At 39.5% G+C, this 26,916-nt stretch overlaps 2 protein-coding genes across 2 annotated transcripts in view; one reads left to right on the top strand and one right to left on the bottom strand.

Annotated features, from left to right (window-relative positions):
* Positions 1 to 4,764: 4,764 nt before the first annotated feature.
* Positions 4,765 to 18,874, bottom strand: XKR9 (XK related 9). Its single transcript, XM_004588037.2, has 4 exons — positions 18,843 to 18,874; positions 15,173 to 15,722; positions 9,417 to 9,637; positions 4,765 to 5,615 (listed from the first exon to the last, which is right to left on the bottom strand). Exons 2-4 carry the CDS (start codon positions 15,442 to 15,444, stop codon positions 4,987 to 4,989), a joined length of 1,122 nt encoding a protein of 373 aa, XP_004588094.2. The 5' UTR covers positions 15,445 to 15,722; positions 18,843 to 18,874; the 3' UTR covers positions 4,765 to 4,986.
* Positions 18,875 to 22,806: 3,932 nt separating this feature from the next.
* LACTB2 (lactamase beta 2) overlaps positions 22,807 to 26,916 on the top strand; it is a 31,832-nt gene continuing 27,722 nt past the window's right edge. Inside the window, exon 1 of the mRNA XM_004588036.3 lies at positions 22,807 to 23,021. Within this exon, the coding sequence (XP_004588093.1) occupies positions 22,900 to 23,021 (122 nt within the window). The 5' untranslated portion in view covers positions 22,807 to 22,899. The remainder of the gene's footprint in view (positions 23,022 to 26,916) is intronic.

Genomic DNA, 26,916 nt, shown 5'->3' with positions numbered 1-26,916 from the left:
AAAAGCAACACTAGCAGCAAAGGCAGCTTTCACGTTCATGCAGGCTGGGCAAAAAAAGAAAAAAATACAATAACGTTCCTGCCAAGCTACATCTTTTGATTTTCCTCTAGTCTAAAGGAATTGGACATCTCTATACTCTGATCATTATATTCTGTGATTTTCTATACTAAATGGATACTCTAAAGAATACTTAAATCCCAATTTCACAAAATAAGAGACAGAAGTATTAAAAAATAGATACTACTTAATAAGTATGGGATTATCTTCATAATAAACTAGATATAATATCAAAACAAAGACCACAAATAGCTCACATCAACACCCCAAACACTTCTGTGTGCAAATGCTCACCTAGAATCCAATTTTGAATTCACTATCATCACTAAGTGAGGTATCAACCAGAGCTAAAGACACATTACTTATCTCTGACCCTCGCATTCCCCAGGACAAGTTTTGCAGTATGTTACAATGGGACCCAGAGTGGTTAGCAAGAACCTAGAAACCCATAAAGTTGCATTTCCAATTGTCTAAGGTTCCATTGCCCTCTAGTGGTTAGTTTGAAATTAGTTATTAACAGGGAGGCTATTCTTCAGAAGTCTAAATTAGCAGTATCAACATCTGTGGATATTCTTAGACATACAAATTTAAAGCACCAACTAAGACCTAATGAAAAGAAACTCTAGGGTTAGGGTCCAGAAACATGTTCCAATGGGTCCTCCACACAATTTCAATGCACGCTGCAGAATGAGGGCCAACAACCTAAAGGAACGTACAGTGTTCATATCTAAAGTAGATGTGAAAGCATAGAGGTGCTTGTGAGTGCTCTTTTAATCAAGATTTATTTATCTATTTTATTTGAAAGGCAGATTTTTAGAAGGAGGAGAGTCAAAGAGAGATCATCCATCTACCGGTTCATTCCTCAAATGGCAGCAATAGCCAGAGGTGAGCTCTGATCTGAAGCAAGGAAACAGAAGCTTCTTTCTAGTCTCCCACATGGGTGCTAGGGTCCAAGGCCTTGGGCCATCCTCTGATGCTTTCCCAGGCCTTAAGCAGAAAGCTGGGTTGGTAGTGAAGCAGCCAGAACACAAATCAGTGCTCATATGCAGTGCTGCCACCTGCAGGCCAAGGATCAGCCAGTTACATCACCACTCCAACTCCTTTATGTATGTCCGTTCATGGTAATATCCCTTACACTTATCCTGTTGTCTTTTCTAAATTTCAAAAGGCATACAGGATAATCTAGAAAAAGATTACAATTTAGTTGGGCAGATTGATAAGCACTATAATACGAAAATTGAAGAATACAAAAATTAAATAGGTAAAAACCAATTAATAAATATCAAAATTCATTTTAGCAGCCCACCAAGACCTATGTACTTATTATTTGGCTATAAAATCAAGTCCGTGTTTATTGGCTGCATGAATATAATAGGATATTCATTATTCAGATCCTGTAGTAATTATTTTCTACCCATTTTTCTGACTCTATATAGTAGATATTATTTTCCACACATTTTTTTCTATCACATAAATTGCTATTTATCACTGCATATATTGTTAAGTATTCAAATTATTGCTGATACACTCACAGCCTACCTTGAAATAAAGTCGAAAAATAACTGGGCAAGAATTTTTAATTGTATTGTGGGAAAATAAAAATAATTTTTAAATCATGCATAAATTTGTATTAGCTCTACGTTGGTTATGATCACTTAACCACTCATCAGATAGTAAAGTATCATCAGATACTATCCACAGAAAGTAAACTGGACTTGAGCTGAAAAAGTCTGAAAGTTGATCTATGTGAACTTTGGCAAGTTGCTTAAAATCTAGGGTCTCAGTTTCCCAGATGAGGAATTGTGATAATAGCAACATCTACATTTCATGGTTTTTGTGAGGATCAAATAAGTAGTGATTAGACAGGATTCAGAGTTAAATAAAAGCAGTTTTACACATCTTACTTAAGCAAACATTGCAGAAAGAATGACAAATATTGCAAAGATCATTAGAAATGGTGTGTATAAAAAAAGGTAGACATCAACCCTTCTGCAAAAAAAAATCTCACAATCACCCACTAATAATACTAGACAAAATATATACAAATTATACAAGATCCTGTAAAGAGGTCAATACATAGAATAGCACTGAATGAGATCAAACACCAGTCAACCTTAGTAGTTTTAAGTCTAGAGGATGGAATGTAGAGTGGTACCGGGAAAATCTCAGTCAGATAACCTAGAGAGCACACTCCATTCGATATATTATCTGCCCAAATCTTTATCCTAAACCTGGCATTTGAAAGGCAAATGTCAGGCAGTCCACTGAGGTCTAAACGGACTATTTATACTTCAGATAAGTCCAAGAAAATAGGCTTATAAATGCAGAAAAGATGAAAATTTAAGAGACAGACCATTAAAAATGAAAGTTCTGGACCATAAAGGATATAGAATCTGAAATAATTTTTGAAATATTGTGATTAAAGATGAAGGAAAAAGTCAACAAACTTAAAAACAAACTCAATCTGAAGGACAGAGAAAACAAATTTGGAAAAAAGCAATCAGCCTCTTGTATCTGTACGATAATATCAATAGATCTAATGCAGATGTAATAGAGTCTGGAAAGAAAATTAAGGGAAAAACAACAGATTAGATGGGAAAAATTATTTGAGTGATCAATAATTCTTTAAAACAAGAAATGCTGAACATAGTCAGTGTTGGGTCCAGGCTGAAGCTGGAAGCTGCAAATTCAATCCAGCTCTCACCCATGGATGACAGGAACCCAATTACTTGAACTCCCATCAGTGCTTCCCAGTATCCACATTTGTGAAAAACTGTAGAACTGGGAATCCAACCCAACTAGTATGATATGCAACGTTGAGAACCTGCTCCCTTTGCTCATTGTTCATTATGTTACTAGAAAATTTATCGCTATTGTTGAGTGGTAAAAGTTCTTTATAAATTCTGGAATAACACCTTATCAAATATAGACAGTGCTCCAAAGTATACAAAAGGCCAATAAGCACATGAAAAGGTGTCCTATTTCACTAATAACTAGGGAAACGCTAAGCCAATCTACAGAGATTCAACCTTACATTCATTTTGGTGGACATTGTATTTTCTTTCTAAAAATGAAATAGTAAGTGTTGGTAACTATATAAAAAAAATAAAACTTTCATGCACTCTAGGGAAAACTGTAAAATGGTATCATCACTGTGGAAAACAGAACAAAGATTCTTCAAAAGATTAAAAATAGGATTATTACATAACCCAGAAATTCCCCTTCTGGGTATAAGAGTAAATCCAAGAGAGTTTAAACAGAATGTCAAAGAGAGAGTTCTCGGGGTTTATTCCTGCCAGCAGGCCCTGAAGACAACCAAGGGGTGAAGTAACAGTGGTCTTTGGCAGCAGAACCACCGGAGACAAACTGGTGAAGGATGTCCAGTCATTGTGAAAAACCACAAGCTTACAGCATTGGAAAAAGAGGAAGGCAGAAGGGCAGTCCCGACAGCACTCCCACCCAACAACGACATTGTAAGTGGCCAGTAGGCATGTCTGGAAGCTGCGCCTCAGGAAATGGGCAGACAGACCATGACTCATGTGAGTACATAAACTAGCACATAAGCTGGAAGCCATGCCTCCGCTGAGTGTGGCCGGCAAATAGGATGTGGGTCGCATTTGCCTTCTTAGAATTGCTGATCAGAAAAGCCCTAGTACAGCCATCCAAAGACAGAGAGACTGGGGTACAGCCCACTGCTCTTGCTGCATGTCCAGTGACAGGCCAGGCTGAAGTCTGTCAGGGATCCCCCAGGGACACTGTGTGCCTATGACCTCTCACATACGCTAAGCAGACAGAGATCCAGGGGTAATCTCCCACAGAGAGTTGCAACTCAGATTCTTTACTGGCTATTCACAATAGCCAAGAAGCAGAAATAACCAAATGCTCAGCGATGGATGAATGGATAAAGAAAATGTGGCATATACATACAATGGAATAATTATCCAGCTTTGAAAAGTATAAAATACTATCACCCACTACAGTGTCTATGAATCTTGTGGATAAAAATAAGAAAAATAACCCAGAACAAAAAAAAAAAGACAAATACTTCATGATTCCACTTCTCTGGGGTATCTAAAGTCATCCAACTCATGGAAGTAGAAGGTAGACTTGTCGCCGATGGGGATAAAGGAAGGAAAAAACAGAGTAGCTGTTCTATGCATAGAGTCTCAATTTCACAAGATGAAAATAGTCTGTTGCACAAATATGAATGTAATTAATACTAAACTGTACACTTAAAAATTATAAGGATGATAACTATATATGGTTTAATAATTTTTAAAACAATGATTGTGATAACTATTTTAGCATAAATATAATATTTATGTATGTATCAGGGATGCATGAATGAGCAAATGTAGAAAACAAGTAAATGATGAAATGTTCAGTCTCTCAAATGCACAATATTCTCTTTTTATTTAACTGAATTGAGTAGTTGATGCAAAGCAGCATAGTAGGTATTCACTAAGAACTGTTTTCTTCTCTCTCCTTTCTCTTTTCTCTCCTTAACCTGTCCTCAAATCAAAATCCATTCACTGAATCAAGACAACAGTGTAAAGAATGAAGTGTTGTGCTCTTCTGTTCCATTTACAGTTCTCTACAACAGGTACAGAAGTGTTAGTTCAGGAACAATGAAAGAAAAGTTGGATAGAAGCTCAATGACAGCCTTCTTTGGGAACCAGATCACTTCTTCTAGTTCAGGCCCAAGATGGCTGCTCTGCCACTCACTCAGTAAGCAAATATCTCAGTACCCAAAGACCTTCAAAATCAAACAAGATTTTTATTTTAACAAAATAAATTAACACTACAATTACTGTATCAGATTTGATCCCAAAGTAAATAAATAAAAAGAAGATAGAACATATATGTACAACATGCATTGTCTTTGCTAATCAGTGAAGTAAATTTTTTTTAATCTTATAAATGAACAGCTTATTCCATCAGGAAATACCTCATTCTACAATATCTTTGAATTGATTTTCCATCAATTTCATCAAATTGTGTTTCTTCAACTCTGTTTGGGTGAAAAATCCCATAATAAACAATAAGACAGGTAATTCCAAGGAGTAGAGAAAGAATTATGGTGATACTAATAGGTATAAAATACTCTGAACTAAAACCATGGAGTGGATAAACCCAGAACACAATCAGTATCCCCAAGGTGGTCAGTACCCTTACACTATAATAACAGGACATTGGACATTTGGTATTCTGTCCCTTAATATTAAAAAATGTAGCAGTAAGAATGAATCCAACAACAATCCTATATAAGAATTCCATACTTAAAGAAGTACAAAACTGAGTTTGCTGCTTAAATGCCCACATTACACCTAAAAGCCAGAGAAGCAGCAATAAAAATAAAGCAATTTTAACATTTAAGAATAGAAGAAGTACAACACTAAGCATCCATGATAACAATGTAAATAACTTGTAAAAGAGATATGTGGCTTTGGCACAGTTTCCCTTAAGCAGATTTTTATCAGGCAAGGACTTTCTTAAAGCTATTTGATAATCAACAGTTGACCAAGACACAGCACAGCAAGAGACCATGATGGACAAATCTACAAAACAAAAAAGAAATGATATGTTACCATGGGAATAGTAACAGCAATGTTGAGCCATTAGATGCAACATATGCCTTATCTGTGTACACATACTCACACGTGTCAGACACTTTAAATTCTTTACCCTTCTAGTCCTCTGAAGTTGGGCTTGAAGAGATATAGTACTTAACCCAAGTCACAGAGCTAGAAAATTACAGATGAGTTTGAAGCTACAACTTTCTGATTCCAAATTTGAAGTACTTAACCACTATATTAGATTGTTTTATAATTATTCTAAATAAACTCACAGCATAAATTTATTGAGCAACTGATAAACTGGAAACTGAATACTCTGGGAGTGAAGAGATAATAGCTTTTCTAGCTATTTTGGCTTTTTACCCCTACTCCAATTAGGTTAGTGTAGGGGTAAAAAGAAAAAAGTTTAAATGAAAATTTGATGTATTAGGCATGAAATGTCAGCAAGCTGAATTTCCCAAACAACAAGATGGAATAACAAAGGAACAAGTGTGTTCTGAAACTTAAAGATTTCTAGGTTTATTTTTCCCCAACAAGTAACATAGAAACAAGTTCATTACCATTCTGATAATGCCAAGTCATTATCAGCCCTACTACCAAGAGGGGGAATATTCAAAAAAAAAGTGGAAGACATTAGAGAATGAGAACAATTTTAGAACAGAATACAGTGGTACTCATTCTGCATTAAGCCTTATTGGAGATCAACGTAATAGGAAAGGCAGTCTTACAATTACTTTTCTATCATTGAAGCTAACAAAGACAGGGGCTTATCAATGGATATTAATGGATATCAAAGTGTATCAGTGGAAATACTTTCTTCATTTTAGTGGTAACACTGGTCTCACTATCTGGATTTCTTTCTTTTATTCATTGATATAAAAATACTTGAAACAAAACATCTATTTGCTTCAAATTATGTTTTTCATGTAACTGGTTTTAATTTATACAAAATTAACATACATAGTTTTTTTTAATAAGACAGTTCTATAAAGCCTGTAAGAAAAATTATGGTTTGCTTTACTGTTCCCCATCCCTCAGTTAGAAATCACTATCAACTCTTACAGCTTTTCTTGACATTTTTGTCATATTTCTAGATAAAGCACACATTATTCTTAATTTAGCAGTTTAGATACTGTTTATCAATTGGCTGTTTGGAAAGAGGAAGACTCCACATATAAACACATAAGTGCATCCTCTTTCCCCTTTGTCTCTCCTCTTATCACCCTAAGAGTAACATCAGTTCTTGATAACATCAATAGTCAATATTTTCTCATCATAATCACCAAAGTACAGCTTCTTTTTAACTGCTAAGCTGCTGACTACAGTGTTTCCTTTAAAAATTCCCAGTTTTCCTGAGGTTAATTGCCTTGTTTCCTAACTTTCTTAGTTGTTTTTCAGTGATACAATCACTATTCGCAAATTTAAATTAACTAATAAATCTAGGTATACATGGGTACATCTATGAGCTTTGTGGCTTTTTCCCTGATAGAATGAAATCTAGGTGCTATAAACCTATTGCTCTTAAGCTTTACTTTTTGGATGTTATCTTTTTAAAAAGGTCTGTTTCATTTTCTTGGAAAGCCTGATTTATACAGAGAAGGAGAGATAGAAGGAAAGATCTTCCTTCCTCTGGTTCACTCCTCAAGTGATTACAACGGCTGGAGCTGGGCCAATCTAAAGCCAGGAGCCAGGAATTTCTTCCAGGTCTCCCACACAGGTGCAGGGTCCCAAGGCTTTGGGTCATCCTCGACTGCTTTCCCAGGCCACAAGCTGGGAGCTGGATGGGAAGCATACATGACACAAGCCAACGCACATATGGGATCCTGGTGAATGCAAGGCCAGGACTTTAGCCACTAGACTACCATACCAGGCCCTATTTTTTTTTTTTCAGGACTTCCCTTCAGCTCTCTTCTGTACTGATTTCTATTTCCTAACTAGCATCTTTCTTTCTTTCTCTGTTCTCATGTTTTGATTAAGACCTCAAGGATAAGCAAAGTTACAAAGAAGTTGCATTTATTTATATTCTTAGATGTTGGGCCCAGTGCAGTGGCCTAGCAGCTAAAGTCCTCACCTTGAACACATCAGGATCCCATATGGGTGCCTGTTCTAATCCCAGCAGTCCCGCTTCCCATCCAGCTCCCTACTTGTGGCCTAGGAAAGCAGTGGACGGCTCAAAGCCTTGGGACGCTACAACCCTACAATTCTTACACTGGGAGACCCAGAGGGGACTCCCTGTTCTTGGCATCGGATCAGCTCAGCTCCGGCCGTTGCAGCTGCTTGGGGAGTGAACCAGAGGATGGAAGATCTTCTTCTCCATCTCTCTCTCCATATATCTGACTTTCCAATAAAAATAAAATAAATCTTAAAAAAATAATAAATACTTAGATGATTTTAAATTATCTTATGTTCTACCTCTTTCATTTTCACATAGAAATTCATTTTTATAGTTTTCTGTATCATTTTCAACTTCAGTATTTATTTCTTTAAAGTAACAGAACAGCTGTTCTGTACTTTGCATCTGGTGATTCCAAAAATCTAAATTCAAAGGGTTCTTTTCTATTTTTACTGGCTATTACTTATATTATCTTATGCTTTTGGCACTGTAAACTACAGTTAACCATTCATCTTCCTTGGAAAATTAGTTGTGAAAATTATTTGAGGACAAAGATAATGTGAGTTCTTCCAGGAGAATTACTGTTTCTAAGGGACATTTCTCCACCTACCACTAAACTGTACACACAGCTTGATTTTTTTGTTAGTTTTTGCCTTCTTTTTGAGATTAACCAGTAAATATGAATTTTTCTTACAAATCTTAGTGTAACTTTTCAAGGACATTTTTTTCCTATCCTATTCTGCCTTAATGCAACATTTCTTGCAGTCTCTTTGAAGTTGAGACTGAGGTAGGTGACACAGAAGAAGTTCCCACATGGGAGGCGCAGAAGAAGTTCCTGGCTCCTGGCCTCAGCCTGGCCCAGCTCCAGCCATTATAGTCATTTGTGGAGTGAACCAGCAGATGAAAGACCTTTTCCTCTTTGTTTCTTCTTCTCTCGGCAACTCAGCCTTTCAAATAAATAAATTAAAAAAAAAAAAACATACCAGAAAGGGTCCAGCACAATGGCTTAACTAGTAATCCTCTATTTGCAAGCACTAGCATCCCATATGAGCAGTGGTTCCTGTACCAGCTGCTCCACTTCCCATCCAGCTTCCTGCCTAAGGCCTGGGAAAGCAGCTGAGGACGGCCCAAAGCCTTGGGATCCTTGCACCCACATGGGGAACCCAGAGGAGGCTCCTTACTCCTGGCCTCAGAACAGCTCAGCTCTGGCCGGTGCTGCCATTTGGGGAGAGAATTAGCAGACAGATGTTTCTCTCTGTATCTCCTTCTCTCCGTAAATCTCCTTTACAATGAAAATAAATATTTTTTGACATAATATGAATAAAAATAAACTCTTTTGACGAAAAAAAAAAAAAAAGGTTTCATTTTAGGGGCAGGCATGTTACACAGACGGTAAGACACTGCGTGGGAAGCCTGCACCCTATGCCAGAGTGCTTGAGTTAATCCTGAGTGTACTTCCATTTCAACTTTCTTCTAATGTATCAGCAGTAACAGTTCAAATATCTAGTGACCCAGATTGAGTTTGGGTTCTTGGCTATTGCAATATTTGGGAAACAAACCAGCAAATGAAATACTTTTTTTTCTCTCTCTCTCCCATTCTCTTCCCCTATGTGTTTCTACCTTTAAAATAAGCAAAACTAAATAAATTAAAATTAAAAAGAAATTCTTACACTGACTGAAGTTTGCTTGATCATGTTCTAGAAAGATGTAGAGCTGAAGAACAAGTTGAGGGCAGCCTTCCAGGTAGGTCTCAAACAGCCTAAGCATGCTCAAATCTGTCACTCTGTCTATAACTTCTTTAAGTGGATCAATTTGTTCTTCCATGGCATTATTAGCTTTGTTGCTATATTTGAAAGCTATGTGGTAACCATTCTTCAAAGCAAACCAATACCTATAAACATGAAAATAAATCTTCAGTCATACGTTCTTTAGAATATCTATGTGATATACCTTACGAGGTAGGACACAAAGATTAGTTACTCCTCACTAAGGTATTGAAGATTTATCCGCACACCCCTCCTAAAACTGTTCTGCACCTCAACTGTTGACATATGCCTTGTTAGAGTTGTAAGTCAATTTAGACTATCCCAAAATCTACCAAGTACAGCAAAATTATCCGTCAACACAATAAACTGCTGAATGCTAAAATGAAAACAGACACAAGACAGCTGAATAGTACCCTATAGCCACTTTAAGGTGTATAGCAGCCAGTTCTGTGTACAAACAAACATTGAAGGGTCAATGAAGTAGTCACAGGATGTGGTTAAGAACTTGCATTTTTTAACATATTTGTTACTCAATACCAAGTCAATTAATTCCAAAATGTTGTAAATTGATGTTGATGTTATGTTGTGGCTTTTAATTGATCAGGATGATATTCTGCCAGCTCTGCTTTCAGACCAGAGATGGTCTCCCCAAGAAACTGTTGAAATTATCTGGACAATAAGATGCTGGACTCTATGCTTGGTATATGGTTGCAACGAAAGAATCTTGACTTAATTTGAACTGTAATACTGCAACAAGGTGGAGGAATCCACCAAGGGGGGAGGGCACAGGGAGGAGTTGGGGGAATCCCAGAGCCAATGAGACAGTGTCACATAATGCAATGTAATCAATAAAAAAAAAAAAAACTACCCCTGATGAACAAAATGCAAAAATCCTTGTCAAAATACTAGAAAACAGAATTCAACAATACATCAGACAGGACCAGGAAGGATTTATCCCTGCCAGGTGTGGATGGTTTAATACACACAAACCATTAAATGCAATATGCCACATTAACAAAATAAACAATAAAAACCACATGATCATCTCAATAGATGCAGAGAAGGCATCTGATAAAATTCAACACCACTTCATGCTAAAAACCCTAGCAAAACCATGAAGAGACTATGTCAGCCACTGGATTCTGAATAGTTTTCATCATGCTTGGAATGGCGAGATTGGCAGCAATACAGTACACTTGAACTATCAAAACTGCTTGAGCAGGACCCTCGGAGCATGCTCCACATCAGGGACCTGGGATGAGTAGGAGGCTGGAGGGGGCTACTCCCTTTGTTTCTCCACTGACCCCAGATACAGGGGGAAAATGATGACAATAGTGTGGAAATAATGGTCTTACCCACTTTTCTATAGCCCTAAACCCTTTGTACCCTAATCAACTAAGTAAGACCATTAAAAAAAAAGCAGGATATGCATAGAAGGAACATTCTACAACACAATCAAAACAACTTATGACCCAATGCCAGCATCATATTGTGACGTCCCACAATAAGCTTTTAGTGTCCCTAAAACTTCCCACTAAGAACTGGAACTAGACAAGGATGTCCTCTATCACCACTGCTATTCAACAATATACTGGAAGTTCTAAAAAGAGCTATTAAGCAAGAAAAAGAAATCAAAGGAACTCAAAATTCAAAAGAGGATGTCAAGTTATCCCTGTTTATAGATGATATAATTCTATACAAAGAAGAACCAAGACTCAACCAAGAGACTATTGGAACTCATAAGAGAATTTGGCATGGTAGCAGGTAACAAGTCAATGATCATAAATCAATGGCCCTAGTATGCACAAATAACTCCATGGTTGAAAAAGAAGTTGTAAGGATGGTCCCTCTCAAAATGGCAGAAAACAACCTTAAATAGCTTACAGTAAAGCTAACCAAAAGACATGAAAGATCTCTAGGAAGAAAATTACAAAACATTTTTTAAAAAATTGAAGAAGACATTAAAAGATGGAGAAATTTAACAAGTTCCTGAATCAGCAGAATCAACATCATCAAAATGTCCATATGACCAAAAGTAGCATACACATTCAATGTGATTCCAATCAAAATTCCAACAACATTCTCAGACCTGGAAAAATTATACAAAAATTCACCTGGAAACGCAAGAGACTACAAATAGTCAAAGATATCTTGGAAAATAAAAATAAAGTTGGAACAATCACAATCCCAAAGCATAAGACGTATTATAAGGCAATGATAATCAAAAGTCTGGCACTGGTACAGAAACAAAGATGATCAATGTATCAGAATAGAAACCACAGAATCAAACCCACACCCATGTACAACCAACTAATCCTCCACAATAGAACTGAAAATAAACCAGGGGAAAAGCCTGGTCTCCAACGAATGCTGTTGGGGCAACAGGATAGAAGCCTGCAGAAGTTAAAATAAAAAAAAAAAAAAACAAGACTCCCACATGTTACATTATACAAAAAATCAGCTCTAAATGGATCAAGGACCTAAATCTGCACCCAGATATCATCAAACAATTAGAAGAAAACATAAGAAGCACTGTACGAAAAACAGGCATTGGAAAATCTTCTTAGTAGTCACCAAAAGCACAGGCTGTCAAATGGATGAAGGACCTAAATCTGCACCCAGATATCATCAAACTACTAGAAGAAAACATAGGAAGCACTCTACAAGAAACAGGCATTGGTAAAGGCTTCTTAGAAAAGTCACCAAAAGCACAGGCTGTCAAAGCCAAAATAAACAAATTGCACTGCATCAAACTACAAAGCTTCTGTACAGAACTGTAAACAAAGAGGTAATCAATAGAATACGAGAAATCCTTTGCACACTATACAACAGACAGGGGACTAATATATAGGATTTATAGAGTCAGAAACACAACAACAAAACAAACCAGTTAAGAAATGGGTGAAGGGGGCCCGGTGGAGTGCCCTACTGGCAGCTAAAGTCCTCGCCTTGAACATGTCAGGATCCCATATGGGCGCCAGTTCTAATCCCGCCAGCTCCACTTCCCATCCAGCTCCCTGCTTGTGGCCTGGGAAAGCAGTCGAGGACGGCCCAAAGCTTTGCAACCCTGCACCCGTGTGGGAGACCTGGAGGAAGTTCCTGGTTCCCGGCTTTGGATCAGCACGACACCGGCCGTTGTGCTCACTTGGGGAGTGACTCATTGGACCGAAGATCTTCCTCTCTGTCTCTCCGCCTCTCTGTATATCTGACTTTGTAATAAAAATAAATAAATCTTTAAAAAAAAAAATGGGTGAAGGAAATAAGCAGACATTTTTCAAAAGAATAAATTCAGATGACTAATAGACAAATGAAAAAAATGTTCAGGCTCCCTAGCATTAAGGGAAATACAAATAAAACCACATTGAGGTTCCACCTAACTCCAGTGAGAATAGCATATATATAGAAATCCAACAATAGCTGCTGGTGAGGATGTGGGCAAACAGCTACCCTACCACAACGCTAATGGGATTGTACACTAGTACAGTCAGTACAGAGAGTGCTTAGACAACTTAAAATTGATCTGCCATATGATTCAGCTATCCTACTCCTGGCAACATGTTCACAAGAAGTGAAACCTACATACAATAAAGCAACCTGTATCTCTATATTCATCGCAGCATAATCCACAATGGCAAAGACATGGAAACAACCCAGATACCCATCGAAAGAGGAATGGATAAAGAAACTGCAGCACATCTACTCTATGGAATAATACTCAGTCATTAGAAAGAATGAAATTCTCCCATTTGCAAGAGAGTGGTCCCAAGAGAGTCCATTAAACTCAATGAAATAAAATCAAATAAAATCTCAAAAGGACAAATACCACGTATTCTCTGATACAGGTGAATCTTCATTTAAATTCAAAATAAACATACACTGCTAAGCACCTATGTACATGTACTCTAATAAGCCAATGTTGTAATGGTGACTAGAGTACTGGTAAAGCATAGAAGCACTACAATATACACCTCTACTCCTGACTAAAAGAAGGAACCCAATAAAACTGCTAAATATACCTTGACAACAAGATACTAGATTCTACCATTGTTTATACCTGCAATGTTATGACACGAGTAAAAATCAGAATGTTGGAATTACGGCTGCAGCTGAAGAACTATACTACTGTAAAACACAGGGGAAAGTGGGCAGGGAGGAAAGGATGGCAGAAAGTCCTATACCTATAAAACCATATAATGGAAAGCATAAATAAATAAGTAAATAAATAAACAAAGTTTTTTTAAAAAGAATACTTAAGACCTATTTACATGAGCAGATGGAAGGAGAAATCCCAGGACCTATGGAACTTAATCATAAAATAAATAAAAAATTTTAAAAGACCTATTTGCATTGTAATTTCTTCACTGTAAAATGTAGTTTTAAGATTCTCAAGGTTGCTTATACCTCTAGGATCATACTACCTAACCATATGTTTAATTCAGTTAAATTAATGATATAAGTATTTTTTAATTGAAGATACCACTCAGCCATTAAAAAGAATGAAATCCTACCATTTCCAAATAGATGGTTCCAAATAGAGACCATTATAATCAGTGAAATAAGCCAATCCCAAAAGGACAAATATCATATGTTCTCATTGTTTTAAGGCAACCTTCATGTAAAATACAAGCTCATGCATATACATAAAGTCATCTAGAGGAACAGTAAAAAAGAGATTATCATATCAAGATGCGAACAAACAAAGTAGTATGAGGCTCTACTTTCAAATCAAACATGGATTCCCAATGAAACTGTTAAACATATCTTGGGCCCGGCGGCATGGCCTAGTGGCTAAAGTCCTCGCCTTGAACGCCCCAGGATCCCATATGGGTGACGGTTCTAATCCTGGCAGCTCCACTTCCCATCCAGCTCCCTGCTTGTGGCCTGGGAAGGCAGTCAAGGACGGCCCAAAGCCTTGGGACCCTGCACCCACATGGGAAAACCCGGAAGAGGTTCCTGGTTCCCGGCTTCAGATCGGCGCACCGGCCCATTGCGGTTCACTTGGGGAGTGAATCATCGGACGGAAGATCTTCCTCTCTGTCTCTCCTCCTCTCTCTGTATATCTGACTTTGTAATAAAAATAAATCTTTTTAAAAAAAACATATCTTGACAACAGGATGCTGGACTTTCTGCCATTGTCCACACCTACAGTGTCAGGATACTCTTAAATAGCAGAATGATGGACTTGTGACTATTGCTGAAGAATTATACCATTGTAATAATAAAGGGGAAAGCAATGGGGAGTAGGAGATTTGGGGATCATGGAGGGGAAATCTCAGATTCTATTGAAACTGTCATAAAATTAATTAATCAGTTTTTTAAAGTATTTTTTAAAAAAACTAGTGCACTCTCAGATTTGCAAGTAATGTGCCATATGCACACAATAAAACAGGTAAAAGTGTTAAAATACAGAAATGTCTTCTTCCTTGTCAAAAAAAGAGAGTACCCATCAGAAGAAGCACATTAATTAGGTAAATGGAAACAACTGTGACGAATCTGGAAAGTTCTAGCAACAATGATTCACATAACCCCTGACAGTGAAGAGCAAGTAACTTTTGCCCTACTTACACGCAGGAGACCTTTGTACATTAGACTAACCAGACACAGAAAGGCAATTACTGTTATATAAAGAGAAGTGTTAATAATCAAAAGTGTATACTCACCTTGTAAGGACTCCCCCTTGCAAGCAATGAAGTAGAAGAAAACAATTCTGAGTTTCTTGGCCTGCTTGCTTTAAATCATCTTTGAACCAAGAATAACTAAAGCACTGGACCACAAATGTTCCAAAAAGCATGGAACTTAATGTTAAAACACCAAAAATATATTGTCCTTCACGGAAAAATTTAACAGATACCCAGATGTCCACAATTAAGTCAGTCATATATATTACAATGCCAAGAACTGACATCATAAAATTGCATTTAGTATATTTCATGATTGTATCAATATGGTTCTTTTTATATATCTACTCCTTTTCTCTGATACAAAAAGAAAAAAGAATACCAGAACAAATATTATTGCTTTTGTTATAGCACCAAACTATATTTTCTGCTCTCTAAATCTATCTAGATGAGTAAATGTTATTAAATCAGAACACCAAAATCAAAGTGACTAATTTTAACTTCTTCTTTAAAATCTCCATCCAAGGTCCAATGTTAGAAGGCTTTGTACAATCTTCTGTTTCAACAATCTTCTTTAAAGATAACACCTAAACTGAAACATATACATAAGTTTTTTAAAAATCATGAGTACATGACCATGACATTTTATCACAGGTCTATTTTAAGAAAAACAATACATTAACACTAAATATAGTTCTCACAGTTTAGGGTAAGTAAAGCTTTAGATCAATACTAGTTGACAATTCCTGTCAGACTCCAGTATTTATCTTCTAAAAACACAACTTACTCTGAGATGCTTATCATAGGATCATTTATATTGGGGGAAAAAAACTGGAAACTACCTAATTGTATAATCAAAAAGAAATGGTAAAGTAAATAATGGCAGATTCATAAAATGGAACATCACAAAGCTTCTAAAATGTATTTAACAAAAAAGCACAATAGCAGTGAACATTCTTCATGTACATTTGACCCAGAAATTCTATCCAATGGTCTAGCTAAGGAAATAATTGTGTGTGTGTGTGTGTGTGTGTGTGTGTGTACACATATTCTTTGCAAAGCCTTTATGACAGCAAAAACTGAAAACTACACAAATGGTGACTGAAAACCCTACCTTAGTAAATTATGATACAGTCATAACAAAGGACACACTATACAAGCTTTATAAATAATGAAGTAACTCTGAACTGACTTCATATAACTTCTAACAATTATGAAGTGCAAAAAAAGAATGCCAGAAATATAAATACAGAATTTATGGATTGAATATGTATGGAGTGGGAAAGGGAGATGGGAGTAAATGCGATTCCAGTCATTTATTCTCTTGAGTTTTTACAGCATACTTATACTCAAACGCTACATAATTTAATATAAAAACAACAGTAACTCATACTTAAGAAGAATTCTAGTGAATTCTCACTACTAATGAAGCCTAACATTCCAAACCATGTATCAGTCACAGGAGCTAAATGTTGCATATGATATGCATACAATATAATTAATATACAATTTGACTCTTACATCAAACTCAGGATCTACACACCACCCTAATGGATTCATTTGAAATTTTTTTTACTTAATCCATTTGAAAGACAGAGTGACAAACAGAGAGAGAGAAAGAGAGATCTTTCATCTGCTGACTCATTTCCCAAATTGCTGCAACACTCAGGGCTGGTCCAGATCAAGGCCAGAGGCCTGTAACTCCTCCAGGTCTCTCATATAGTGGTGGAGGCCCAATTACTTGAGCCATTTCCTGCAGCTTTCCAAGGGAGATCATCAGGGAGCTGGATCAAAAGTGGAGCAGCCAGATTCAAACCAGCATGCAATATGGCACGCCAGAATCAAAGGAAGAAGTTTTACCCACCATACCACAACACTGGCCCTAGAAAAATAATTTTTAAATTTCATTTTTCCTATCCAAAAGTCCATAAATTTCCTGTAGATCTCTTATATTAAAATGAAGGACATAAAGCACAACACAGAGAAGGAATTTAGAAGAAAGAGGTTGTACAGAGAAGTTCTATTTGGTTGAAGTAAGCAAAGGTTAGCTTAGAACCTATGATGTACTATTTTGGGTTCTTGAGATACAAGTATACAAGAAGCAAAAATCCCTGCCCTTGTGGCACTTGCATTTTGGCAGAGAAAGGTAGTCAATTAACAATAAAAGCAATAAATGAGTAAAATAAGTCTTATACTATAAGCTAAAAAGTGCTATGGAGAAAATCCAAAGACGGTGAAAGAGCAGAAGTTGAAATAGAGGCGGTGCCATCCACAAATGGATGCTAATCTTAACTGTGTTGGCCAGGGCAGGACTCACTGAAGAGGTGGCATTTGCATAGTGGGAATCAAATGGAAAAATCTTTGGGGTGAAAAACACAGCTGGTTCCAACGTCAAATGTACGGGGTTTCAGGGATGTCATCCAGCAACAAGTATGATCAGAGATTCCTTACCTTGGTAATACTGGATATGTTTAATGTGTAACCCAATCATGTCCTAAGAGCACTCTAAAAATCTATAATTTTGTAAACTTTAATATCCAGTATTAAAAGCAATTCTGCAAACATAACAGAAGAACAGAGAATAGTAATGGTAGCCAACATTACTGAGTGATTACTACAAACAAAGTGTCTGATATATATAATTTTTTTAATCCTAACAAATCCCTGTGAGATGTATCACTGGCCCTATTTCATAGACTTAAAAACTGAGGCTTAAAGATGTTGAGTAATAAGATGAGTTGCCTCCACTGAATAAAGTCTGTTTGCCTCTAATGCTTGGGTCATAATTACAAAAATCACACATCAATTGAGAAGACAGAAAACCATAATAGCTGTTTGAATATGACACAGGCATATCATTCTGTACATCAGAGACAGACTGATACCACAGAATATTAATCTTTTCTGGAAGGGAATAAAACAAAAGGAGAAAAGCAGTTAGAATTGCAAAGCAGGTAGTGCTAGGCCTTTCTAAGCAAAAAGTCTTTAACTTAATTTCCAAATACTCTTCTCAGAATTGACTCTTCCCCCCATCAGAATCAGCTATATAATGTCCAAAAGGCTAAAACCTGACTAAAATGCAATAGTGCAGCTATATTTTTAATGTGAATAAAGTCTTTAAATGATACTATGATATCTAAGCACTCCATGTGTGCATTTCCTGACTCAGTTCTCACAAACCTTTACCTGGTATGAATAAGGAAAACACCAAGCAGTCCTGAGTTAAATTTTACCAAATGGGAAGAACAACTGCCAAGAAACTGAAATCACATTGGCTCAAAAGAAAGATACAGCAATGTCCACAGTCAGCAGAACACAAAACCCAAAGGAGGAAAGCTGTACAGGAAGCGAACAAACACAGCCACTTTCAGAAAGAGGGTCCTTTCTCTTTAAATAAGCTCCACAGCTGCGTAACTTATACCAAATACAGTTCATCTCTATCCCTCCAGTTCATCATTGCTCCAACACCTCTCAGCAGAAACAATACCACCAACAAAATTATCCTTCACGCGGGACTTCTGACACTTACTAACTTAATAGCACAGTTTCAATTCCATTTCATTCAGAAGCCACACTATCTGAATATCTTACCATCAGCTGAAACACATGAAGGGCTCACTGGACATGACAAAACAGCCACCTAAAGAAATAAAATCTAGGGAATTTTCCCTTCTCCACCAAATGATGTAATACATATAAATTACAGACTTACTTGTCAAATAAGAGTCTCTTCTGGAAAAGTGCAAAGTGCCATCTGATGAATCTTTTTTTTTCTTCACTAGAAGCAAATATAATTAGAAAGTGTAAGTCTTTAAGATCAGACAATAAAATGAAACTGAAATCATGTTAGTCTTCCACGGCCCTTCCTGAGGGCACAGAATCTACCTCACTGAGCACAGCATGTCTCTTCACAGCCATTTCCCTGAGAGGAAGAAATAGCATTGCTCCTTCAAAGGCTGACAAGATTCCATGCTTTCTCTGTATTTGCCAATTAAGTCTAGAGAAAATACAGCTGGTCTCATGGCATATTCAATGGACAAGAGACCCTACCTGAAAAGATGAAATTCTTGAATCTGATATAGTGCTACATATTTTTTAATGCCATTAACCTAGCCATATCTATTTTTCCAGCATGTAACGTGGAACTTTCCAAATCCTATGGCCCAACAGCATATACTTGCTGTTCTCTATCACTCAGATCAATACTGTTGCTTTCATTTTCCAAGCATTAATGGAAGGTTTTTCACAGTCTCTAGAACAACCTCCATCTCTCTGATGAAATTGCATCAATTTTTTAAGATTTTTTTTTGAAAATTACATTCTAAACAGAGGCGTGACAAAGAGAAATATCTTCCATCCAGTAGTTCACTCCCCAAATGGTCACAACACACAGGACGGAGCTGATCTGAAGCCAGGAGCCAGAACTTCTTCCAGGTCTCCCATGCAGGGGCAGGGTCCCAAAGTTTTAGGCTGTCCTCAACTGCTTTCCCAGGCCATAGGAATGAATGATCATAAAGAAACTGAACAGGATGTAAAACTCCCTGATCTTCTTTCTTAAAAGAAGTTAAACTCCCATCACACCAAAAAAATGAGTTTTACAACTTTAGCTTGGATCTCTTTTCTGATCTCAACTCACATACCCAAATGTATAACTATAAACGCCCAGGGTATAAATAGCCATATCCCAAAGCCATGCTCATTATCTATCTTCTGTGCTCCCCTGCTGCATTCTCCTCGGATGACTAAGCAAGTTACTTTTCTTTTTTTTTTAAGATTTATTTTTATTACAAAGCCAGATATACAGAGAGAGGAGGAGAGACAGAGAGGAAGATCTTCCATCCGATGACTCACTCCCCAAGTGAGCCGCAACGGGCCGGTACTCGCCGATCTGAAGCTGGGAACCAGGAACCTCTTCCAGGTCTCCCACGCGGGTGCAGTGTCCCAATGCATTGGGCCGTCCTCGACTGCTTTCCAGGCCACAAGCAGGGAGCTGGATGGGAAGTGGAGCTGCCAGGATTAGAACCGGCGCCCATATGGGATCCCAGGGCGTTCAAGGCGAGGACTTTAGCCACTAGGCCACGCCGCCGGGCCCTAAGCAAGTTACTTTTCAACTATTTATTGGACCCACTTGTTTTCCTCTGTCAAATAAGTGTCTTGGCTATACATTAAGTAAAGTCAAGATGGAAAAACAAAGAAAATTCTAATTTCAAAAGGCAAACAAAAACCAAGAGGTAAGAGAAAAGAGCTGCCCAGAGGTCCACGAAAAGCAGTGCAGTCTGGGAAATCAGTGCTGTAGTTTCCTCTCCAGCGCTCATTGATTTTTTTTTTTCTATCAGGGTTTTAAGGGTTTTTTTTTTTTAAGATTTATTTATTTTTACCTGATTTATACAGAGAAGGAAGATTTAGTCATTTATTTTCTTTTAAGATTTAGTTTATTATTTTTATTAGAAAGCCAGATTTACAGAGAGAAAGAGGAGAGACAGAAAGATCTTCCATCTGCTGGTTCACCCCCCAAGCGGCCACAACAGCTGCAGCTGAGCTGATCTGATCCAAAGCCAGAAGCCAGGAGTTTTTTCTGGGTCCTCCACGGGGGTGCAGGGTCCCAAGGCTTTGGGCTGTCCTGGACTGCTTTCCCAGGCCACAAGCAGGGAGCCAGATGGGAAGTGGAGCAGCTGGGACACAAACCAGTACTCATATGGGATGCCGGCAATAGAAGGTGGAAGATAAGCTTGTTGAGCACAATGCTGGCCCCAGTTTTGGGCTTTGGGGTTTTGGGGGGTTCTTGTTTTGTTTTTGTTTGCTTGATTGTTTGGTAAAGGCAGAGAAAGAGACACACTAAGGAAGAGGTGACTGGGGGAGAAACAGAGACAGATCTTTCATCTGTGGTTCATTCCCAAGTGCTGTCCACGGCCAGCAGTGGTCAAGGCCATAGCCAGGAGCTCAGAACTCAATCCAAGTGTGCATGAATTAGCAGGAAGTTAGATCAGAAGCAGAGTAGTGAGGATTCTAACCAGGTATACCAGTATGGGACACAGCCTCCCAAGCCACTTAACTACTGTGCCAGACATCACAACACTCCAGCAGAGTCGTGAAGGACAAAAAAAAAAAAGGTGGCGGAGAGGCACTCAACCTAGCAGGGTTAGGAATAACCTAGGGCCTCCCACCTGCACATGCACTGGAGTGCCTGGTTTCTGCAAATAGAATTCTGGTTCTGCTTCTGACTCGAGCTTCCAGCTGGTGTGCACCCTGGCCGGCAGCAGTGATGGCTCAGTGGGTGGACCTCCTGCACCCACGCAGGAAATCCGGATCAAATTCTACCCTCCAGGTTGGTCACCTAACCCAGGGCCCAGAGCAGGCATCTGAGGAGTGAACCAGCTGACAGGAACAGGTGCACAATAAACGATGTTTTTAAAAAAGTGGGTTGGGGCCCAGCACAATACCATAGCAGTTAAACCTCTCACCCTGCACGCACCAGGATCCCATATGGGCGCCTATTCTAATCCCGGTATTCCCATTTCCCATTCCAGCTCCCTGCTTGTGGCCTGGGAAAGCAGTCAAGGACAGCCCAAAGCCTTGGGACCCTATCCTGCATGGGAGACCCAGAAGAGGCTCCTGACTCCTGGCTTCAGCCTGGCTCAGCACTGGCCATTGCAGCCACTTGGGGAGTGAACCATCGGACAGAAGATCATTCTATCTCTCCTCCTCTCTGTATATCTGACTTTCCAATAAAACTAAAAAACTTAAAAAAAAAAAAAGAAGTGGGTTGAGATAGTGAATAAATTCCACTTCCCTTCTGAGGTAATTTTGGAAGTAGTATTTACACATAATTGTCATATATAGAAGTGGTTTATCACAGAAGCTGTGCATCTTCTTTTAGGTACCTTTTTCTTTTTAACTTTGTAAATGGGAAGCAACTAGCAATACAGGTCCTTGAGGAACGGACTCAGGATGGATGAAGCAAGTCCCTTCCATCTTGGACATAAAACTCCATAAAACCGGCCTGTTTGGGAAGCTGGATACATGGAGAAACACATCCTCTCCCCGGAGGTCAGAGCTGGTGGAAGGCCGACACACACAAGACACTGAACCCTGGGCCAGTCTCCCAGTCGCCATGTCTACCTATAAAATGGACACAAAAACAGTGCCTGCCGCATCATATCATGTCTTCAGGATTAAAGATGTGTGTGAAAAGCACTTAGCACGCCACTAAGTGTTCAGTAAACATCAGTTAGTCCCATTTACTACAAAAGACAAACAGGGCTGCTCCTCACACACAGACAACCACCAAAGCCTCAACACCTGACAGGAACCCCTTCCCAGGACACAGTCCTCGCTCTCAATGAACTAGCCTCACTCCTGACTGCCTTTCGCCTACGCGACTCCCCACGTTAAAACGTCTCCCATCTACCTGGATGCACTCGCCAGCCTTGCCACAAACTCCCAGCGAGGTACCAGGTTGTTGGAGAACACCACTCGCCAGCCTGTCCTCCCGCCTCCTCAGGCCACGCGCCAGCGAACTCCTTCCCGCCCCCGCCGCGACCGTCTGCGCAAGCGTGCGGCTGTCCGCGCGCCCTCGGGCCCCGCCCCCGGCCCTAGGCCCCGCCCCCGGCTAGCGCCACATCTGTCCCCGCCTACTCCCCAGCGGCCTGGCAGCTCCCGGCCGGCTACCCGCAGGGCCGCATTCGGACTCTGCACCCTGCGGTCAGGCCTGCGGGTCCGTGATCGGCCTCCCGAGTAGGCGACCCGCCGGTGGGCTTACGGGGACGGAGATGACTGCCACGCTGCAGCGTATTGAGCAGCTGTCCAGTCGGGTGGTGCGCGTGTTGGGCTGTAACCCGGGTCCCATGACCCTGCAGGGCACCAACACCTACCTGGTGGGGACCGGCTCCAGGTAAATGTCTCCCCTCGTTCCCTGGCACACACGCCGGCCGCTGGGACCCCCGGAGCCGCCGAAGCCGCGACGGCTTAGCCCGGGGCGGAGCGCTGCGAGCCCGGCGGCTGGGCCCGAGCCGGGCAGGACCAAGCTCTGCGTGCCCAAGCCCGCTTGTGCAAGCTCCGCTCAGCTGTTGCCACCGGATGGTAACCTCTATAACCTAGGGAGAAATCCAGAAAAAGAAGGGTAATCTCACTGTTTTGAAACCGGTTTTCTTTTGCTTGATAGCTGACGCTCGGGAAACCTTGCTTAAATTGTTGTGAAGTTATCCTGTGGATTAAGAGTCCCGGGAAGTGTTTGAAGAGTTTTGCCCAACTTAGTTTTGTTTTGTTTTAGTTTTGTTGGTGTTTTTTGCCTGGAATTTCACTTGCTTGCAAGCCTCGGGTGATAGTGTTGAGGGCATTTCCCCAACCAAGCAGCAGAGGGCAGGTTTTTCTTGCTTTCGCACTGCTTGGGTTCCTGAAACCTCCCACACTCCCAGGACGTGTGGGTAAACAGGCTCTGAGGGTAACCGGGTTTCTGTTCACTTGTGTGGCGTCGTTTGGGTAGTTTTGAAGAGGGAGGGACACCTCTGTTTCTAAGAAGCTGCTTTTTTTTCTCTTTTGCCCAATTGCTTTATTAATGAAATTACGCGGAAATGGGGAGGTTGTTGTACTGCGTAGTAGCAGGGTGCTTCAAGTCCGCAGGTGGGTCCACCTGGGGAGTGAACTAGCAGATGGAAGGTGTGTGTCTGTCTGTGTCCATTTTTCACTTTCAGACAAATCTTGTACAAATCTTAAGAATAATTAGATTTTAAAAATGTTCATTTTGGTGCAAAAAAGTTGAAATGGATGTAGGTTTTTTCATGATAGGCATTTTCCACGACTTTTTGAAAAGCTTCTGTAATCTTTTTTTTAAAGATTGATTTATTTATCTGAAAGGCAGAGAGAGAGGGAGGGACACTGCTTCCTTCCCCCCAGTGAACCATAAGCAGTGGAGCTGGGCCAGGAGCTTCTTCAGGATCTCTAATGTGGGTGCCACCCTGAGCTGATTTCCCAGGCTGTTAGCAAGGAGCCGAATCTGAAGTGAAGCAGCTCAGGATCACCTGAACAGACACACTTCAGTGAGGCCAGCAGGCCAGCGTGTCATGCACCACAGGAAGCAACTTAACCTGCTAGACCACAGTGCTGCTCCTAAGATCCTGTAGTGAGCAGTATCTGTGTAGTACTCGTGCTGGATGATCCCACAGATGGACAACATTCAGAGAAATAAGAAGTTATGTCTGTCCTGAAAGTTCTCAGACTTTATATTCTTGTCATTATTCGCTAAGCAATACAGTATAACAGCTATTCTAGTTTAAGATGATTTAAAATTTATGGGAGGATGTTATAGATAACATGCAAGTACTGTTCCATTCTCTAGAAAGAACTTGAACATCTGAGGATGTGGGTACCTGCAACGATTCCTGGAACCAGTCCCCTGGGGTCACCAAGGGACAACAGTTCCTATTAAGCCATGAATTTAACTGTGCTGTCAAGACGTGACAGCTAATAAAATATAGCTGATTACCAAAAGTACAAGTTGAGGTATGTGCAGTGTTTGCCTTTTTCCAGTATATCATTTTAGGAGCAGCAGAGTTGAAGTACCGTATGCCAGGTAGGCAAAAGGTTAAGTCCAGAGTCAATGAGACATGGCTGGGAAGGCACGTGAACTTTTAACCTGGCTCCCGAATCCAGAATGATGGAAAATCTGGCAGGAAAAGAAAAGAAAAAAAACCTGTATAGTGTGTGCCTTGGCTGGAATTCCTGCTACCCAGTATGTCTATAGGCATTCTTGCTTCATCATGTCCTGTTAAAGAAGTTCTGATGTCAGTATCTACGATAAAAATTGTGTGCAGTCAAAATCACCCTGTGAAGTTATAGGAGAATATGCAATGTTATAGATCAGTGTGCTTACTCTATCAGTTAAACACACCTGTTTTTCTGCCTGCATTGAATACAGATGGCTGCTTCTGTTTAAAAAACCAGATGAAGGAGTTAATGGGCATTTAGAAGCCCATTATGCAATAAGCCCTGTATGCAATATACAGGCTATATCTTTAATCACTAGTCACACTTAACATAGCAGAGTGCTTATAGACACTTAACAGATCTGCAGCTGAGTGGGGGAGGAGCAGATTCATGGTCTTGTACTCACAGAAGTTCATGGGGTGGGATGCTCGGTGTGATCACTCTCTTGCTGAAATTACTTCTTCGTATAGTTGAACTAAAGTCTATGTGATTGAGGTAGAGTAAATTAATCTGCAAATGATTATGTTTTATTGTATAAAGTAAAAGGTAGTTCAATATTGGGTCCAAGTCAGGTGTGCCAAGTTTGGTACCTAGTGCTTCAACTTGTAGTTCAAACTTGATCTTCAGATATGGTAACAGACTGCTTCCCCATGTCTCTGCCTGTGTGACACACAGCCACTTGCTATGCAGTGTTTCCCAAACTGACCTCACGGGCATTCCCACTAGACCAATCCTCCACTCAACGGAGCCATCCCGCAGTTGATCAAGGAAATGCCTAAGTTTCCTCCATGGGATTTTTTTGTTATTATTTTTATTGCTTCCTACCACAAATCCAAGCCATTATGAGCATGCCTTCCTGTCCACTAACACCCAGTCCAAGCCAGCACAACTTTTGCTTGGCCTTCAGCAGAAACCTCATGAATGACTTCTGTATATCTACATTTGTCCCTCTTCAATTCATGCTCCCCCAGGAAACCAGAGTAGTATTTTCAAAATGGAAGTCAGAAGGCCTTGCCTAGCCACCTCCCCCCTGCCTTCTCGGGTTTATCTCAACTCTCTCTTCCACTCCAACCATGCACCTGGCTGAGAGCTTTGGATACAGCACAGGTTGTCAAGGAAATGAGCATTCTCTGTATTTTCTCATGTATATTTTAACTATTAGGATTCTAAGGCTGCTGGATAACTGGTTGCAGCTGGTCTTCATGTTCTGATCCGTTCATGGTTGCTAAAGCACTGCTGGACCTATTGGCTTGCTGTTACTACCGAGGTACGCAATGAGCGTTTGAGTTAATAGCCAAATATTCTAGGATAGCTCCACATTCCTCTTCCGCTCAAAAACCTCACGTAGATCCTAGTTTGAACTTTTCTGTTGAAGTTGTTCATAATTTGGGGGCAGATATTGCATCTGCTAATAGCAAAAGGTAGTCTAATGGAGTGGTGTTAAAATTATGACTGAATACCTAAATTAGAATACTGGCTCCTTTTACTAGCTGTATTACTTGGGACAGGACAGTTTTCTCTCTAAACTAAAGATTTAGTAAAATCTAATTTTCAAAAACAGATCAAAAGCACTTAAATTCTAGCATATGGAAAACAAACAGTGAGCGTTTTTTTCATCACTTATGCTTTCCTCATAACTTCTGGATAACGAAGGTTCATAACTTCTCAGAAAATAACTAACGATTTGATTAGAGTAACAGCAAATTGACAGAAATAACTATCTTGATATAAAGAGGAAGTAGATTCTGTTAACTTTCCATCAATGGAAGAATTTTCTTCTCTAGTCATGTGCCAGATTGTTGTGTGCCCATTATATGTGAAACACTGTGCTCAAGTGAATAAATTGGTCATAGAACTGTACAGGTCCCTTATACTCTTTTCTTGAGCCTTTTATTAACATAGCTTGCCTTTGCCAGATGACCTCCTAAAGTACATTGCCCATGGCCATGAAGAGCAAAGCCGCACAGCCCACACAGAAATGCTATCATCTACCCAATTTCACATTACAGAGAGAATGACTAAAAAAAAAACTGAACAAATTTTTGGCTACTTTCTACCTTATATCTGCAATTTCATGTATGCTG

This window comes from Ochotona princeps, chromosome 9 (assembly GCF_030435755.1).
Source record: "Ochotona princeps isolate mOchPri1 chromosome 9, mOchPri1.hap1, whole genome shotgun sequence".
NCBI lineage: Eukaryota > Metazoa > Chordata > Mammalia > Lagomorpha > Ochotonidae > Ochotona > Ochotona princeps.
Note: the sequence above shows the minus strand (reverse complement) of the source record. Positions and strands in the feature narration are given on the sequence as shown.